The sequence below is a fragment of the Mastigoproctus giganteus genome, chromosome 9, assembly GCF_048544385.1.
Source record: "Mastigoproctus giganteus isolate SK-2022 chromosome 9, ASM4854438v1, whole genome shotgun sequence".
Taxonomy (NCBI): Eukaryota; Metazoa; Arthropoda; class Arachnida; order Uropygi; family Thelyphonidae; genus Mastigoproctus; species Mastigoproctus giganteus.
The window spans coordinates 184,533,390-184,553,182 of NC_143583.1; the positions used below are offsets into that span (position 1 = coordinate 184,533,390).

The 19,793-nt window shown below is 33.1% G+C and overlaps 1 protein-coding gene across 1 annotated transcript in view; it reads right to left on the reverse strand.

Moving 5' to 3' along the window:
* Positions 1-19,793, reverse strand: part of Ddx1 (ATP-dependent RNA helicase Ddx1) — a 339,750-nt gene that overhangs the window by 196,339 nt on the left and 123,618 nt on the right. Inside the window, exons 11-13 of the mRNA XM_090381389.1 lie at positions 8,746-8,799; positions 6,908-6,968; positions 3,330-3,388 (exon numbers count right to left, since the gene is read on the reverse strand). Coding sequence (XP_090237515.1) covers positions 3,330-3,388; positions 6,908-6,968; positions 8,746-8,799 — 174 coding nt within the window. The remainder of the gene's footprint in view (positions 1-3,329; positions 3,389-6,907; positions 6,969-8,745; positions 8,800-19,793) is intronic.

A 19,793-nucleotide genomic window follows, 5' to 3' on the forward strand; every position in this document is an offset into this window, starting at 1 on the left:
GTTTCTTCAGCTATTAGCAATGTTGTTAATAATGGCAGTAATAGAAAAGAGAAAGATCATATCAGAAAGGCTGAGAAGAAAAGAAAAAAATCTTGAAGAGTATGAAGCAGCACTTAAAAATTCTGATATCAAAGAAACCAAAGTGATTACTGAAAAATATGAAAATAATAAGTTAAAGGATGGAAAAAAGAAAGATCATATCAGAAAAGCTGAGAAGAAAAGAAAAAAGATCTTGAAGAGTATGAAGCAGCACTTAAACAATCCTGATAACGAAGAAAAAGTGATTAATGAAAAACACGAAAATGAGTTAAAAGCAGAAGTTAAAGGAAGTCGCTGAATGAAAAAATTTTATCCAAAATTATTTCAGGAGAATTGAAAATAGTTTATTCATCAGATCCAAATTAAGCCAGATAGTTGTACTGCTGAAGAATACAACTCTGTAACACCCAAAACACTTAATTCTCTGGTGCCTTCAGATTTACCTCCGCATAAATTACTATTAAAGGTAAATGCAATTGTTATGGTTTTAAGAAACGTAGATATAAAAAATGGAATCTGCAATGGTACAAGACTACATGTAGTGGAAATAAGGAAGAAATGTTTGGTTTGTGAACACGTCACAGGTAACAGCTGAAAGCACATATTCCACGGATTCATATGTATTCAAATGAAGGGGAATATAACTTTATTTTTCAACGAACATAGTTTCCTGTGAAATTGGCTTTTAGTATGACAACAGACAAAAGTCAAGGTCAAACATTATTAAGGTTGGTGTTCACTTAACATCACCATGTTCTTTGCATGGACAATTTTCTGGACAAGAAAATTGTCATGGACAAGTTTCTTAAAGTCTCTTATTAAGAGCAGGAACAGGTGCATGTATACTTGCATGTACACCAGTGCTAGGAGTACAGTTAATAAATTTGATGAGCTTGAAGTGCTAGTCAAGACATCAAAGGCAAATACTGTTGGGATATCAGAGATGTGGTTTCACACAGGTATAAGCAGTGCAGAATTGGAATTTGGGGAGTACAATGTGTACAAGAAGAATAGACAGGACAGAAGGGTTTGTTTGTTTGTTTGTTATTTGGTTTTTAGGAGCATTAGCAACTAAGGCCATACTGCTCCGGTCATTTCCCGACATTTCCGCATTCTCCGTATGTGGCAGTCACAGGCTCGAACCCTGGTCCAATCAAGAAGCGTGTGCTACACACTGCTGCTCCTACCCACCTGGCTACGGAGGCGCCGACAGAAAGGGAGGAGGGGTTTATGCTGTTAGTTAAAAAATACACAAAATCTAAGGAAGTGCATCCAATTAATGTTGGGGGACAATGCAATGTTGAGTCTGTTTGGTGTGATATAAGAACTGGAAAAGGAAAAATGAGAGTAGGTGTGTGTTATAGGCCTAATGAATTTGATGAGTATAATGAGCAATTGTGCAGAGAAAGAGTGGACCAGTAAATCAGGATGTATTATAAAGGGGGATTTTAACTTTCCAGACATTGACTTAAACTTGTGGGTTGGTCACTCACACACTAACAAGACTTGTGGATTTATTGGATGACCTTTCTAGAGCAACATGTTCAAGAGCCAACCAGAGGGAGGCTCTTGAACATGTTAATACTCTTGATCTGATTATCAGCAGTGATTATTCAGGCATTAAGAATTTGCAGATAAAGGAACCACTGAGTGAAAGTGATCTCAGTGTACTGATGTGGGAATTACTTAAAGATGTAACTACCACCAAGGCTAAACGGAAGGGCTTTTGCTTTCGTAAAGGTGACTACAGGGATCTCAGACAGTTTTTAAATTCTGTACAGTGGGATCAGCTGATGATGTTACCAACATTGAATTCTAAATGGGAAGCCTTCAGGAACTTAATTTTCATTTGCTTTCAGATTATTGATTGTTACAAATGTTCTCGAAAAATGAAAAATGTTCCCAATGCCACAAAGGTTATTTAAACTTCAGTTTGATTTTTATTTGAGTTTATCTTGTCCGTGAACACAAAATCTTGCTTTACTAGACTACAATATATAAAACCAGAACTGAGTTCACAGACAAGATAAACTCAAATAAAAATCAAACTGAAGTTTAAATAACCTTTGTGGCATCGGGAACATTTTTCATTTTTCGAGAACATCTGTAACAATCAATAATCTGAAAGCAAATGTGGGAACCCCACATTTATAAAATTCCAGTGTAACTTCATTTCTGCAGATTAATAATTTGGTAATATTATGCTATATATTCATCACTTCACATCGTCAAAGGCAAATAAATTGTGTAATGGGGTGAAGTGCAAGGTCCAGAAATCCAGGATGATTAGCTGAAAAGCAACATGTTGATTAATTCTCTGTGCAAGAGTACACCTAGTTGGAGCTTGATATGAAGAATCATAATCAGTGCAGCAATACTGTAAATGAGACTATGTTTGAAGGAACCAGCCAGTCTATGATTGAAAACTTGAATATTTATAAGGGATGAAAACCATTGCTCAATATAAGGAATGCAAACAAAATGCTTTGTCTGTGGTTTCTTTGATTGATTACCATTAGAATTTAATCGTAGTCTAGCCTGTCCATTAAACTTGAAAGAAATACATATAGTTGCCAAAGCTGCTAGAGTGTTATGAAAAAGTGCTACACCACAAAATAAAAACAAATAATAATAATAATAATAATAAATGTTGTAATACTGTATTTTACTGTACAGTAGACCCTTGATTTAACAGACCTCGATATAACGGATTTTGGATTTAACGGACGGACAAATAATAATACAGAAATGTACATATTAATCTCGACCATATTTTTTTTTAGGGTATACAAAATTTCAGTGTTATTATTAATTAAAAATTAATAATAATTACCTATTTCCATTATTGTTTTGATAATAACCTACTTTTATTTTTATAATCAAATTCAGGAAATTGTTTTTTATTCTTTCTGAAAACGTGTTCAAATAGCTGTTTTCTCAGATTACAGTTAACAGGCGGCGACTTGCGAGCTGAACGTGACTCGGGACACTAAAATGCAGGACTACCAACTAGCTTTGTTTCGGTCTGTATGCATCACTTGAGTATTCTTGCTGTGGGTTTAAACTCTACTGAAGTCTGATACTCTCTACAGGTTGAAGAAAAGTAGTGATGAGGAAAATCCTAGGCAGATGATTATGCCACTGGGTCCCATACAAAATGCCTGGTTCAGCAGACAATTTTATTACTGAAATCATTTAATCAGGGTTTTACTGTAATGTTTTTCATTCAAATGTTTAGAAATTATTTAGAAATAGTACTGACATCTTACATGGAAAAATATTTTAATTACCTCAATAATAATTGCTTGGGGAGCATTGGATACATTTTTAGAAGTATTCACTGATGATCCTAAAAACAAAAAGGAATTTATGTCATATCCTCTTAAATTTGTTTTGTAATTCATGAAATAAAATGCAGATGATTGGGAGAAAGAAAGCATACAATAACTAAAACATTTTCCTTTTGTGTGATAAGGTACTGTTTAGTCCTGAGTATATTACAGGTTGATAAAATAATGATATGCAAAAAACAAAAAATAAAGAGTAAAAATGTATATTTTTAAATAATATTTCAATACCAATCCCAACAGCTTTCAAACATACATATCAATATAGGATCAAAACAATGAAAATGACAGAGAAAACTGAAGAAACACAATCAAAACAAAAACCATCAGCTGGTCAATGTACAAGTAATATAGAAGATAATTTGGTTAGGCTTCTGTTTTAGCATGTAAATACAAAATTCTTCTGAAACAAGAATCTTCACAGTAACAACTAGTCTCCACAGTAACCAAGATTCTTGGTTACTATGGAGACTAGTTGCTGTTGGCAGTGCAGAAAAGACAACATCCAGCCTATTCTCCAGTGTCAGTAGAATGGAGCCTGTCTGGAATGATCGGTTAGAGAAGCATTATTAAAGATATTAAAAAGCAATGGATTTTACTCTTTTCACAATTAATGCAGGAATCATTAAACTGATGTAATGATTGACTATATCAATTTACTGTTTGGCAAATATTTAAGAAGTTTTAGATTTATTTTTGTAAACAACTAAATGGATATTTGTACTTGCTATAGGCCACCTAAATTAAAATTAATATCCCAGAGGACTACATCTTTCAAGATTATGTTAGTCAATGATGTATATACATGTCCTTATCTATTATGGAAATGGTTTTATTACTCAAGACACTTGATATGGGGCACTAGAAGAAGTGATTGTGTAAACTGTTTCACTTTCCCCCTTCTAAAACACACTGCCCTACCATTAATCACCAGACACACACACTCTTTATTGATAGTTGGTAATGTCCTAACCAAGCACCATGTTGTCAGGCCAATTATAAATATGCTTGTAGGCCTTCAAGGAGACAGCATTATGATTGTGAATGCAAGATGCTGTGATCAACAGAGCTAACAGACTTTTAGTGTGAAATGATAATAGGATGCCACATAAGCAATCGGTCTATACATGACATTTCAATGGAACCGAAGATCCCTGTGTTGATAACTGCTAATGCGATTTGCAGAAGAAGTGGACTGATGCTGAAACCATCACAAAACAACTCAGAAAACCTCCAAAGCTGATGGAAATATGACAGGAGAACCCTGCAAAGAATTGTCTGCTTGGAATGCAGGTTGAAGTTGTTGCCTCTGTGTGTGTGTGTGTGTGTGTGTGTGTGTGTGTGTGTGTGTGTGCGCGCGCGCACACACACACACACACACACACACACTGAGATGAAAGGGACACTTGTCAGCGCCAGTACAATGCAGAGAATGCTGCATGATATGGGTTGCCATGGTTGTGCAAGCCACTAATCAGCCTTACTAATGCCAGATGCCAACTTGGTATAAGATCAACCATTCTTGGAAAGACCAATGGAAAGATGTGCTTTGGCTTGATAAGTCACAGCACATGGCCTACCTATCTGACAGTCATGCCTAGTGAAGGTTACTTGCCGGACTGTATTCCCAACAATGAAGTTTGGTAGGAGGCAGAGTGATGGTCTGGGCCAATTTTTAAACACCAAATTTTAGTTGTTTGAAAATTGGCCTGATTGATTCTGTTATGAAAATTTTTGGTAAAAAGTAACTGTTATTATTAAAAGGATATTTTATATACAGGAAGAACACAGAATCATTCACTTGGAGGGGGAGGGGGAAATCGTATAAAAATATTCATAAATATCTGTAATGAGTAATTCAATTTTGGAGTCATTCTGACACTATACAATCATGATTACAGTGGTTATACCAGTGCACAGAAGCATTAAACAGCCAAGGTAAGCTTATTTCATTCTTGTAGCCAACATAACATTCTGTGCAAAACATTGTCTGCCAGAATGTAAGTCAATGTTCAGTTGACACCTTATGGCATTCAAATTCTGAAAGCATTCAACTGATCAGAGAAACCACATTCTACACTCATAGTTTTCTACAATTTATTAAAAATGACAGAACCATCAGAACCATGGGATAAATCTTTGCACATGCATCATTTGCTGCTATCAGTTGAAACAGAAAATGGTCCACTTTGCACAACTCCAGAATAAGTGGTGTCAGAGTCTGGCTGTTGTCTTTTGCTCAGAAGATTTTTTTTTCTATCTTCCAATTAAGAAAACATTTTCCTGAATAAGGGAATAGCATGATCTGCTAGACAAAGATTGTCTTCTACCAAAAATTAAACAAAAACATGCTCTTACCTACACAACTTAAAACATTTTTATTATTATTTATTTACTTTTTGAAAGCAGACTACTACCTAAGTTTTACTCTCTTGCATCATTCTACCATTTTGATACCAATGCTAACATTCAAATCACCATTTTAATACTAATCCTAACAATCAAATCATCATTTTTACTTTCAACCAACCAAAACTCCTTGTCTTTTTGTTTCTTTCTTGACACCTTCTGATGTGAAGGTATTTTGCATATTTAAAATCACCAAAACATCAGTTTTTCCACCAAGCAATATACTAGTGTCAGATTAGCACAAGTACAATTTACACTACTTCCTTTCCCTGACTTAGAAACAGAGAACACACCATAATTCATATTCTTAAATTGTTGGAATACTATTTTCTATCATTACTTGGCACTGTTTATTTCTTTTCACTCTCACATTTGCAAAAATAAGAAATTACTGTTTGATACTGTATAATTACACGAATTTGTAATGCATTAAGTATCGAAAAAATCATTGAATAAATAATGTCAAATGGTATCTAATACTCACTACATTTAGAGAAACTCAATGAAAAGAAGTTAATGCTCAGACAGACTGTACCTTTCTCAAAAATATTTGAGAAAGCAAAAATTAGAAGAATTAGAATCAGTAATATGATGCAAGAAAAAAAAAGCTTTACAGCACCAACCAAAAAAAAAAAATAAATAATAATAACAAATAAAATAATAAAACACTTCATTTCTCCATTCCTTCCAATAGTTTGCCCCAGCCTACTTAAATTTATTCAAACTATCCACCTCTACAACACATTTGGTGGAAGTTTATTCCAACAACTGATTACTCTTTGGTTGAATGCGAACTGACCAGTTGCAAGACACGAGAAGAGCCAGACGGTATATTTTAAGACTACGTGGACAAATAAACCACAGTTCAACCACATATTTGAAAGGACGTACAAAGCAAAATTCACTAAAATCAGTAAGAAAAGGAATGCTGGAAAACAACAATGGATGCACGAGTATCCAAGAGCATCTGAAAAATCTGAAAATGTTGACAGGTATGCATACAACAATAAGATTATGTAGCAGCAGTATATAATGGACACTTATGTAAATGAAAAACGAAGGTTTGCTTTATTCTTATAAGACAATATAAAACACATAACAAAAATGTTTACCTGTTACTGTGTTAGTTGCCAAACAATCTTTGGGTGCTTCACACAATGGAAGGTAACCATCCTAAGAATATAAAAGCCAAATATATTTGCTTTGTAACAACAGATTTAGATGGCAAATATGAGATAGTAGTAAAAAACTTAACTAATAAATTTTACTTTTTATAACTTTATCAATAATGTTATCCTAATATCTAACAAAATTATTTTCAAATATAAATAATATTACTGTTTATCTCTCTTTTATAGATGGTACTGTTAAAAGAATTTGCAAAGCAGCCTGATCTTCAACTACTTTGCAAGTTTCTCAAATGGAATATACCATTAATTTAGTAGGAGTCCCATAACAGCATAAGAGTTAAACTATGCAGTATACACACATACTACTGTATATACATATTTCATAGAAATATACCAACAGATTCAATTAGCATCAAATAGAAAAAAATATTTGGTGTGTGCTCTTCTGTATGCTATTTATTTTATATAATATCAATAACTATTTAATCTTTATAACTTTGTTTTTACAATCTGTTACAGTACATATAAAGAATATTTGGATAACCAACTGGGAAAAGGAGTTAACAAAGAATGAAAAAATTCAACAAAAAATGTGTACATTGCTGTTTGTGAATTTATACTATAAAATGTTTACCTCAGGCATAGAAAAGGGTCAAATGAACCTATCCACATAAGAGAAATTGTTAATTAAGGACAAACTGGAATGTCGATAAAAGTGATATTATTTTTAAATCTCATACGAAGTTGAGAGGAATGTCTCTTCTCGTGTGCTGTTATTGCTGAGTAAACTTTGCTTTCACAATGATCTGCCCTAGTACTGCATTACTTTTGAACAAATGACATCGCATCTGAAATAAATAGCAGATTAACCAAAAGGTTAATCTGCCATTTATTTCAGATCAGATCTTTCTATAACAGCTTGTTTCAGGAGTTACAGATCCATCAACAAGCAGCAGTTGGCTACTATTAAATAAGTGCCAGATTAACCTCTGAGACCCTTTGAAGGGTGCATTATCAGGGCAACCTGTTCTGAAGGCAAAGTTTGTTTTGCTAAAACCCATGAAAGGACAAGACAGTTCTCCCAAATTCACATAATCAGACAATAGTTCAATATTAACATTGCTTACAAACATAGCAGCCTATTGTGAAAGTTGCAAAAGTTTCTTGGGTATTTCCTTGTAAAATTCAAATGTTCATTATGTGCATGATACAAATATATAATCAATAAAATAATTTTTATTATGAAATAAGACAAAATTCATAAAGCTTGTAAATAAAGTGTAATAATAAATATATTATTTATTATTACACTCCCCCAGAAACAACAGATGTTCTTGATATTGTCCCTGTGGACACAGGCTCACTGCATGCTTTTTTTTTTTTTTTGCAACTAAGGCATGTGTATAGTTCACCATCAACCCACACATTGCACAGGCAGTAAAATACAGAATACCTTATAAAGGACTATAGTCTCTCCATCTGATTTAGCTCATTTAACTTCACACACTGGAACACAAATCCTATCTGGATTCGGGATGAATGTTCCATTGTGTGAAGAATTTGTGTTGAAATGTTCCATGATTTGAGAGGAAAGGAGGATATGATCAAAATAGTACATGGGTAGTTTTGATAACAGTTATTTAAACTTCAACTTCTCGTAAACACACAGAGAAAGTCTATAAAAATAAAAGAAATGGCTTAAAATCATTGTTCTGTTTTTAAGAATTTATAATCTATTTGGTTCGCTAACCAAAATTAGCATTTTATATTCAAATGAAAAATAAGCAAATAAAAACAAATGAGTAAAATAAAATTCTTACCTCAGGAGTATGTTTAAATGGGGTTCCTCCAAAATTGAATTCCATCTCTGCATTCTAGAAAATGAGCAGAGAATTTTTTAAAAACTCATTTAAAAAATAGAATGTCCACTTTTTTCAATATAAATAATTAAAGATTATAAAACAAAATAAATGCATTAAACAGAATTTTTTAAACATTTAACACTTTAAAAGGACTGCTTCTTCACAGATAGAAATACAGTCAAAGCTCTTTATAATGACCCTCTTTTTTTAATGTTCTAGCATCAGGGTCCCCAAACTATGGCTCGCAAAAGAATTTTATCCAGCCTGTGGATATTTCAATTAGATTGTAAAAATTAATGTTCATATTGCAATTCACAATAAAATTTATGAAAAACAAATTTTACAGATTATTTTAACATTGTCAGTTGATTAATAGTGTTGACGCCTCTGTGTCGTCAGCTTAGTCTTGTTAGATATTAATTCTGTTATTTCCACTCAAAGCTATTATGTTAAACATTGTTAAAATAATCCATTAATCTTGACCCTGTCATTAAATAGCAATAGGCATTAAAGACAGTAATTAGGGATTTCCTAATCCCATGTCAGCCTGCACACCAACCCTGATGTTAAGAGTATGGGAGCAAAAGTCATCCTAGGAAGCACTACTCGAGAATCCCGGATCCAGGATAAAACCTGGCACCAATTGATGACTGGTGTTGGTAAGATCCTGAATCAGCTTGCACATGAACCCTGATATCCACTGTTATGGGAGCAAAGGTCACCCCTGGTTTCTACTATACAAGAACCCCAGATCGAGTGACACTACCTATTGGTTAGTGGAATTAATCCCTCTTATATAAATTAACTGCTGACAGCCTGTATGCACAAAATTTCTGGTAGCGTCAGCAAGGATGAATTTAATGTCTTAGATTTCCTGTTTTCTATTGTAACAGCAATTCAAAATTTAATACTTTAGAATCGTAATTTGCAAATTGTAATACTGGTAATTGTAACTGTAATATTCTAAAATATTCAAATTTGTAGCCCTTTCTGTTCTCCCCACAGCATGGTCTGATGATGGGTATCGGTAAGATACCGAAATGTCACCTTATTAAACTATATTATAATTAATAATATAGTTTTATATTATAATAATGTAGTTTATTGCATTATTATAATATAATAATGCAATAATGACCAATTTTTTCAATATATATATATAAAATTAAAGATTATAAAACAAAATAAATGCATTGAATAGAATTTTTTAAACATTATAATATAAAACTATAACTTTTATATTATAATAATGTAGTTTATTAGGCAAACAGCCTAATCAACTGCATTATTAATTTCACGTGATATAAGAGTGATATGAATAATAATAACCTTTATGTTAAAATATTTCATAAAATTTTAAGACATGTCAGTGCTTGCTTACTTCAATATTCACAAGTATTTTTTTTTTATTCCAGTGACCACCTAAAAATCATGTTGAAGTTGATGTCGAAAAAATAAAACAATGCTGAGAGTTGCGGTTTAATGAGCGGTGGCCAATTAATTACCTTTTTTGCTCTGCTCAATGATACTTGAATATGTCTTATTTGCAATGAAACCTTGTCAGTGTTCAAGGAATATAATGTGAAACGTCACTACACCACAAAATATGCCTCAAATTATGATAAATTTCAAGAAGCTTTGCGGCAGAAAAAACTCCAAGAACTAACCCAAACTCTTCAAAGTCAACAACAGAAGATTAGAACTCTTTTACTCATCAAAATTTATCTGCAGTTAGAGCGCTAGTTTTCGAGCCTCGCAAATCATTGCCAAAGAAGGAAGGGCCTTTACGGATGAGAATTTGTAAAACTAATTTATTTGGCAACTGCACAAGAAGTATGTCCTGAGAAAGCAAAGAATTTTGCGTCTGTAAGTTTATCTTCATCAACTGTAACAAGAATTGAAGATTTAGGAGCCAATGTTCAAAATCAACTTGTAGAAAATGTTTGTGAATTCGCACATTTTTCAATAGCAATTGAGGAGAGTAAAGATACAAGCCATATAGTTCAATTACTAATTTATATCCGAGGTTTAAATCAAAATTTTGAAATAACTGAAGAGCTAATTGCATTAAAATGCTTGAAAGATACAACAGGTGCAAATATATTTTTGAGTGTGTCAGAAGCAATTGATGGCCTCAAATTGAATTTGGATTTACTATTAGCAGTTACGACGAATGGCGCTAAAAATATGATCGGTACTAAAATTGGGTACACGGGTCAGCTTCATAAATATCTTGAGAGTAAAAATATTAAAAAAACCAATGCAATTTCATTGTATAATTCACCGGCAATTCAAAAATTTTCTTGAAATTATTGAGGCTAAATATGATGATTTGATGCACTACACTGAAATACAGTGGTTGAGTCACAGTAACGTGTTGAAGCGATTTTTTGAACTTAGGATCAAAACATATCTATTTATGAACGAAAAACTGAAATCTGTTCCGGAACTGTCAGATCTCAAATGGTTGTGAAACCTTGCCTTTTTAACAGATATATGTGAACACCTGAATTTTCTTAATATGAAACTACAAGGACAAGAAAAACTTGTCAATGAATTGTATTATAATGTCAAAACATTCGAAACAAAACTGGAATTATTTAAAAGTCAACTAATTTTAAATAACTACTTTTAAATTACTCCATTTTTAATAAAAATAGAATAATTTTTCACATTTTCCATGTAGCAATAATTTATCTAAAAATATGCCTAAGTTATAATTTTTCCACTGAAAATTTTGTTCAAAACGTTAGTTTGTTGCAGGAAAATTTTGCAGCTAGATTTTGATTTTAAAAATAAATCAAAGGTATTTGAACTTTTTCAAAATCTGTTTGACGTACCCATTAATGATGTTGATTAGAATTTACAATTACAGTTGGTAGATCTTCAATCTGATGATGCACTGAAGACAATATTTAAAAATGATGAAAATCAATTCCATTTTATTCAACATTATCTGAGTCAGATTATCCAAAAATTAAATTTTGCAAGAAATGTTACATCAATTTTTGTAAGTACATGTACATGTGAGCAGACCTTTTCAAAAATGAAATATGTAAATTGAAAAATAAGATCATATCTAACTGAACCACATCTACATGACTTTTTAAGAATTGGAACTAGTACTTTAAAACCCAATATTACAAAACTTAGTCGCACTCTACAACCACATTTATCGCATTAATTATCCTTTTGTTGTATTACTAACTGCATTTTTGTGATTATTACAATAAATAAATAATAATTAATTTTGTTGTTACTAGCTGCATTTTTGTGATTAGTACAGTAATAAATTTTGTTGTATTACTAGCTGTATTTTTGTAATTAGTACAATTAATGTACAATTAGTACAATTAATGACAGAAAACAGAATGAAGACATAAGAGAGAAAATGGAAGTGAAAAAGAATATTATTGACACTATCAAAGAAAAGCATTTAACATGGTTTGGATATGTAAAATGGATGCAAGAAACCAGATATCCAAAGGCTATCCTGGAATGGATCTCCTGGAAGAAGGAGAAGAGGAAGACCTAGGAGGACATGGATGGTTGGAGTTCGGGAGTGCATGACAGCCCGAGGTTTAACAGACCAAGACACCTTCAACCACACTTTATGGCAGGAAAAAATTCCTACCAAAAAATAACTTGTAGGCTGAGGAAACTCACTGTAAATGGAAGCACTCCTCTTGAAGAAGAATAAGTAATAATTATTTTTGTTGTATTACTGACTGCGTTTTTGTGATTAGTACAATAAATAAGTAATAATTAATTTTGTTGTATTACTAACTGCATTTTTGTGATTAGTACAATAAATAAGTAACAATTTTGTTGTATTACTAGCTGTAATATTTGTGATTAGTGCAATAAATAAGTAATAATTAATTTTGTTGTATTACTAACTGCATTTTTGTGATTAGTACAATAAATAAGTAATAATTAAAATTCGATATAAACAAACTGGTATATTTTATATTACATATCTATTGATTTATTTTTGAATCTGTAGATATAGGTAGGTATAAAATTTGTTTCTCTGCATAACATTAAAGGTATGCAGAGAATGTAAGTTTACAATAATTAGGAATTTTCTACGGCCCGCCAAATACAGTAAACCCCCGCTATTCGTGGGAGTTACGTTCCTGAGAAATGCCGCGAATACTGAGTTATGGCTCCCATAGTAATAAATGACTATGTACAGACTATGACTATGTATAGACATTTATTACTATTTATTCATAATATGACTATGTACATAGACAGTACATAGTGAAATGCAAGCATATGGCATCGAAATGAAAATAAGAAACAATTTAATATTAAATGTAATATTTATTAGAAATTTCAAACCAGTGCCTTCGCTAGCTAAAAAACTTATCCCGCCAGTGCTATCACCAGTTTCACTAAAGTGTTGATAAAGGAGTTTTGCCTTTTCACGAATGATGAGGGAACTTAACGGAATTTTATTTTGAGTTCGGTCTTCTATCCACAGATTTAAAGCTTTTTCCATTTTTTCTAATTTGACATCACGAGTTACAGAGCAAATTTTTGAAGCAATTAGCGCGTTTTCATGGACACTACGGCGGATTTTTTCTTCCAAGTTCTTGATTGATCGTACCGTTGACTCATTAATTTTATGTTTTGCCACTGAGGAGACATTTTCACCATTAGAAATTTTATCTAATAACTCAATTTTATTCGCTAATGTCATCACCTTCTTTGATCTTTTCACATTTCCCTTGTTATTCGTAGCCATATTTTTGTACGGGTTAGAAAGAACTTGTCCACAATAAAGTCACTTTCTTCCATTAACACACACTGTAGATTTATCACTGCAAAACGCTAGATTTATCACTTTTGTAAGCATATCAATTTATAAATTGATAAATTTATTCAATTTATAAGCATATAAATTAAAAGCAAACGATGAAACCTTCCATGACAAACGCATAACACATACTGAACAAGGATTAGCGAGAAATATCGACGCTCGCGATTTTGTCACCCCTCTCCCCCACCCACTGAGCGCTGTTTTGACCAGGAAAGATAATTTTAGCCACGCCCATGTTTTTTTTTAGGCGGAAAATGTTCACGGCACTTTAAAATTCACATTTTTTAAGGTTTCATTTTATATTAAATCAGCGACCGTGAATACAGATACCGCGAATAGCGGGGGTTTACTGTATTCCAAAAATTCATATGTGGCCTGCTTCTCAAAAAGTTTGGGGACCCCTGTTCTAGCAATATTATAATTGCCATGTGGTAGGTCTTGGCCGATTTTCAATAAACCTAATGCTATGTTACATTTATTATAATGACCTTGAAAGATGAATGAATTCTCTATAATGTCGCAAAAATTTCCACGACTCTGTTTTTCACTTTTTTATTACAACAGTTGCATTTCAAAATGAAAGAATATTGAAGATAATAACATGCACGCAGGCTGATAATAAAAAATTTCTCACACTCATTGGCAATTTTCGATGTTCATCGGTGTAAATGAATAACTTTGAGTAGAAGTTCATTTCACTTCATTATACAGTATGTAGAGAAGGTGTTTATCAGTATTGCTATTACGAAGCAAGTAGCTTCTGCCAATCACAGACAGTTTTTACAAGCAGTGGATAATGGCATGCATTCTAAGATCAATATTACTAAACATTCTCTGCTCCTAAGAGTACACCATTCACTATTCTGAAAGATCACAAAAAGATTGAGAGTGTAAGATAAATTTGCTGCACAGGTAGGATCGGAGCATGCAAGGTGAGTACCTGGATTTTGAAAAGGTGTTCTTGGAATGGCTAATGTTGATGCCTGCCTAAATGTTCCTATAGATGGAAATCTTTAAAACTTAAGGCTGAATCATTTTCACAATGGATGAATACTGAATATTTGTCTTTTGATGGATGGTTACAGAGATTTAAGACTCTGCATGGGCTATGTTTCAAAAAAATGTGCAGTGAAAGCATCCTTTGATACTTTGATACATCCTTTGATACCAAGGAATTGAAGGAGAATCATTTTAAAAATGTTTTGCTGATATACAACCAGAATGACATCTTCAATGCTGATAAAACTGGACTTTAAGTTGCTACTGGAAGAAATTCTTATGGCGAAAAAAGTAGTGACAGAAAAAATGCAAAACAGTGGATTACCATTCTCCTAAAGACAAACATGTCTGGCACAGAGAAGTCTCCACACTTAATCATCAGGGAAGTCCAGAAGCCCAAGTGTGTTTTTAAGGGTTTGAAGACATTGCCGACTATGTACAGAGCAAACCAAAATGCTCAGATGTCATCAAAATCTACAAAGGATAGATCAGAGCATAGAAAAATTCTATTCTGCTGTTTGAGAATTTTGCCAAGTGAAACAGCCTACATGTAATCACATTTAAGATAATCTATTGAAAATGCTTTAAACAAAATTGTGCTGTTTCTCGAAAGCAAAAGAATGTGAAATCAACATGCTGCATATTTAAGCAAAATTTATTTAAGTCATTTAGGTGTTTCAGCATGGGATGGGGTTGATGGGAACCTGATTGTCAACTGTTCAAACATGCCAGATTTGTCACCTTGAATGATGCAACAAATGAAGCATCACATGCTTCTTCGTCTATTAATTGTGAAGAACAGTCTAAAATAACAGTGGAAAAAAAATTGAGGATGTCCATCATTGCCTAAACCAGGTATCACCAATTTTTTTGCAGACCACGAGGTAAATGAGCTTAAATCATTAATTTAAATATACAGTCAGACCTATGTTTAATGAACTTCTTTATAGCAAATTTTTCTATTTAGAAAATCTTTTTGAATTTGCCTTGGTAATTACTTTTAAAATAGTTTCTGTAGAATGAAGAAAATTTCCATATAACGAATGCATTATGAGAAAGTTAACTGAGTATGGCAATCAAATCCTTTGATTGCCTAAGGCAATCAAAGGATGAATTAAGAGTTAAAGGGATTACTGATCTGCAATTTAGTGGTGTCTCTAAAACCTAAGCAACCACCTGTCCCACATACCAAGAAGTCGTGCTGGTCAACTGCTTTCTGTGTCCATAGCCAGTGAGCAGACCGATCTGTATTCCTGACATGAACAATAGGCTCTGATCAAGCTGTGTTGTGATATCACTTTACCTGGGCAAGAAGAAGTCTGTTGTTTTGCAGATGAGTCATACCTTTCAGTAAATTTCCCCAATCTCTGTTTACATGATCACAGTAGCTGAATATTCGAGTGACTCGGACATTTTGGATAGTATTCTAAAAATTTGTGACGACTTGGGGGAGAAAAATGAGGGCAATGAAGATAATTAAACATTCCAAACATCAAATGCTGGCAGCTTTTGAAACTCTGCGTTGAAAACGTCAGTGTGAAGAAAGTGTTCCTGAAAATATATTTGAGTATTTAAACTAATGTAAACATTTTATGAATGATATACACCAAAATGCAGTGCATAAAAAAAAATCAAATATTTTACAAAATAATTCTTAATTGTACTAATATTGTGCATCATATACGCATGAAAAAAAATTGCTTCTTAATATTATTATTATTAGCCATATGGTGCAAGGAAGCCCGAGGCTTTTGCCGCACCAGCCAAAAAAAAAAAAAAAAAATTTCTGCCTGAGAGAGAGAGAGAGAGAGAGAGAGACAAGACAAGAGTCAGAAGCAGAATGGAATCAGCAAGAAAGAAGCATGATGATATTATCCAGCCCAGGACCTTGGGTGTGTTAAACCCATACTCACCAAACGTGAGCCCCTGGGATTATGTATGTATTAAAACATTGTTTTAAAATGTTGGAAAATTCATTTATTCCCACTTATTTCTCATCTTTTACTAATTTCTGAATGTCGAAATATTTTTTATTGTTAAAAAGGTCATATTTCTTTATAACGAATTTTTTCAAGTGACCAATTGACTTCTTATATACAGGTCCAACTGTATATATAAACTGCAAGGCATAATGTAAGTTATAATTGAACATACAAATCTTTATAATACTCCTTTGTACAGTCAAAGCAAAAATACTGCAGATTAAAGGATAGCTACCTAGCACACCATTATACAGTTTCGTCATGTGCACACCACGTTTTGCATTTCCTACGCACATGTAAGGTTAGCCCCGTCACATGCTGTCGTTTTTCACTGAGTTTATTGAATAGTGAAATTTTTTGAAGTTCACAGTTTAGTAGTTATCAAATACATGTTTGTGCTGATTATTGTACATGTGGAATACTTTTTATAGGAGGTAGATAGCAAAAATATATTTACTTAATTTATTATACATTTTTGCAGCCCATAATTAACCAATATGGATAAAAAGAAAACAAAAGTAGAAAAGGGAAACAGCTTTTACCGAAGCATACAGAGTTATATTGTTTTACGCTTCCAAATAAAGGAGCGATTCCAGTGTGTATAATTTGTCTTCAAACAGTTGCTATTATTAAAGTAGTGCTCTGAAACGTCATTACGATATGAAGCATACAAGTTTTCATAATAAATACCCAGTAGGAAGTGTCCTTCGTAAAAATAGAGTGGCATATTTATTATCAAGCTTCTCTTCTTCAACGCAAATTATGAAACAATGTCTGTCCCAGCAAGAACAAGTGACTGAAGTTACCTTACATATTTCTTGGACTTTGGCTAAACATTTGAAACTGTTTACTGATGTTTGTATTGTGAAAGAATGTATAGTCCAAGCTGCCTCATCAATATTTGAGTGATGTTACACCCTTGAAACTGTGGTGCATGAAAAGTTCAGGAGAACTGCCGTTTCAGAGATGCTTTGTCCAGCACGTCTTGCACCTACAACCATGCCACGTTCAAAGTCCGCAAGATCACTCTTTTTCACTATTCTTGCTACGGTTTGTATGCTTAACTGATACTAGAAAGGTTGTTCTGCTGCATTTATATGCACAACTGTGGTCATGTGACTTGCAATGTTGTGGGACAAACCATTTGTGTGCACAGCACAGGTGTACCTAATAAAGTGGCAACACAGTGTGTATATATATATACACACTACAGTCCATTCCGGTTATTTGGGACACATTGGGACTAGTGCATTTTGGCCCGATTAAGCGGCTGCCCCAATTATCCGAAGTTTTACGTAAATAGTTAAAAATACAATGGACCCCCCTTTACAATTGGTTCACTGTACAATCAAATCATGTTACGCGAACTCACCATAGCAAAGTACCGTTCACTATACGGTGTGTAGTAAGCGCCGGTCACTGTGATCACATTTGTGAATTGAATTTTAATTCTATTAAACAGCAATTCTAATTAGAGAAAACAGGAGGAATATTATCCACAGGCTATAAAAGTAAAGATATATTAAGCACAAATTTACCCTTTATTACCTTACCAATTAAAAAATTAAATGATACGTGAAAATCGGAAGAATATACGTGATAATCTGAATAATTGTATGTACATAATTGTATGTTCGTATGTACATACGAGCTAGTTGACATTTCTGTTCACTGACATTTGTGGGTGTGGGTTAAAATTTAAAACATTAAAAAGATAAGGAATCAATAACAAAGAACACGGCAAGCACAAATTGCAAGTAACACGATACGCGCAAGCGAGAACGGAGTAACGATTTACAAAGCTTTAAAAATAGGAATGAAGAGAAGATCTAAAAATTAATTTTTTTATATGATTGAAGATTTCATGGAAGTGTAAACACATTTCACCATAATAAACCATAGAATTCCAGCTGTAGGTATTATCGCAAATTCAGTAAGATCGAGTTTACTGTCCGTTTATGATAGATTTCACTAACAGAAAAGCCCAATAAACAGGTGACTGCCAATTGTTTTTATTGTTTTATGGTTGTGATCTCCAGAATTCCGACCGAACCACGTGGTACCATTGGAGACAATCGTAGGGTAATCTCCAGTGCTGCGGACTCCTGCCCTGATTAAACGGCATGCTGTCCCAATTAAGCGAAGTAAACTCTGACTATTTTCGGTTCTGTTTTTTAAGATCTGCCCCAAACAAACGGAATCCACTGTATTATTCTCTCATAACTGATTTTAATTCATGATTCATACTCTCAGAACTCTGTTCAAGATCCTTTCTATGGATGAGATTTGTGTCCCCAAAACTGCCTGAACCATCCCAATTTTTCTATATTTCCTTTACTTCTTACTTATTTACATTCCTACTTTTTATTTCTCATGAGCCATTAGTTTCATGAACATATAGTGAGAAATATATTCCTCCCATACAACCTTTTTTTCTCCTTTGCAAAGTTTTAGCACTTTTCTTGCCACTTTGTATGTTATTTACTTCTTTTTCTCTTCTGGGTTGTATTTATTGTGAATGTTTGCTCTTACTTTCATTTCATTCATTTATTTTATTTCTTTTTTCCCCCCCATTTGTGGTTTCCATAGTCTTAATCTTATGTGCTATATATTTCCACCACATCATCTTTTTGGTTTTGGTTTGGCTTAGTCAGTTAGGCAAATTCTACTATTTCGTTTGTACATTTTCTTTTTGTTTCTCTGTTGAATCAATTGTGAACCACAAGCCAGTATTATATACGCTCCTCCACATTTATCACCCTTTGCCCTTCATAAATTTCATATTCATTAATTTTATTCAATTTTTTCTAAATTCGGCAATTTTTTAATTCTTTATTTCATGGCACATAAATATATTGCCTGAAAGATGTCAATTTCGCACTGAATTTTGTTTTCAAGACATGGTACAATTTTGTTAAATAGCATTGTTCAGCAATTTTCCTTAAAACACTGGATTACACCTTGATGAAGTGGCTGAAGAATTGATGTCATATTTCGTGGTAGGTACTCGACAGCGATTGCAAGTGTCATTTACTTGACAATAGGGGGTGCAGTTATCAACAAACAACAAAATTTTTCTATTCTTTTCACTCATCCTGCAATCTTTGTAGATCCTTTCTTTGTAGATTTGTGATGTCATCCATGCCTTTTGGTTTGCTCAATAAGCAGTCAGTAATGTCTTCACACCTTTAAAGCAT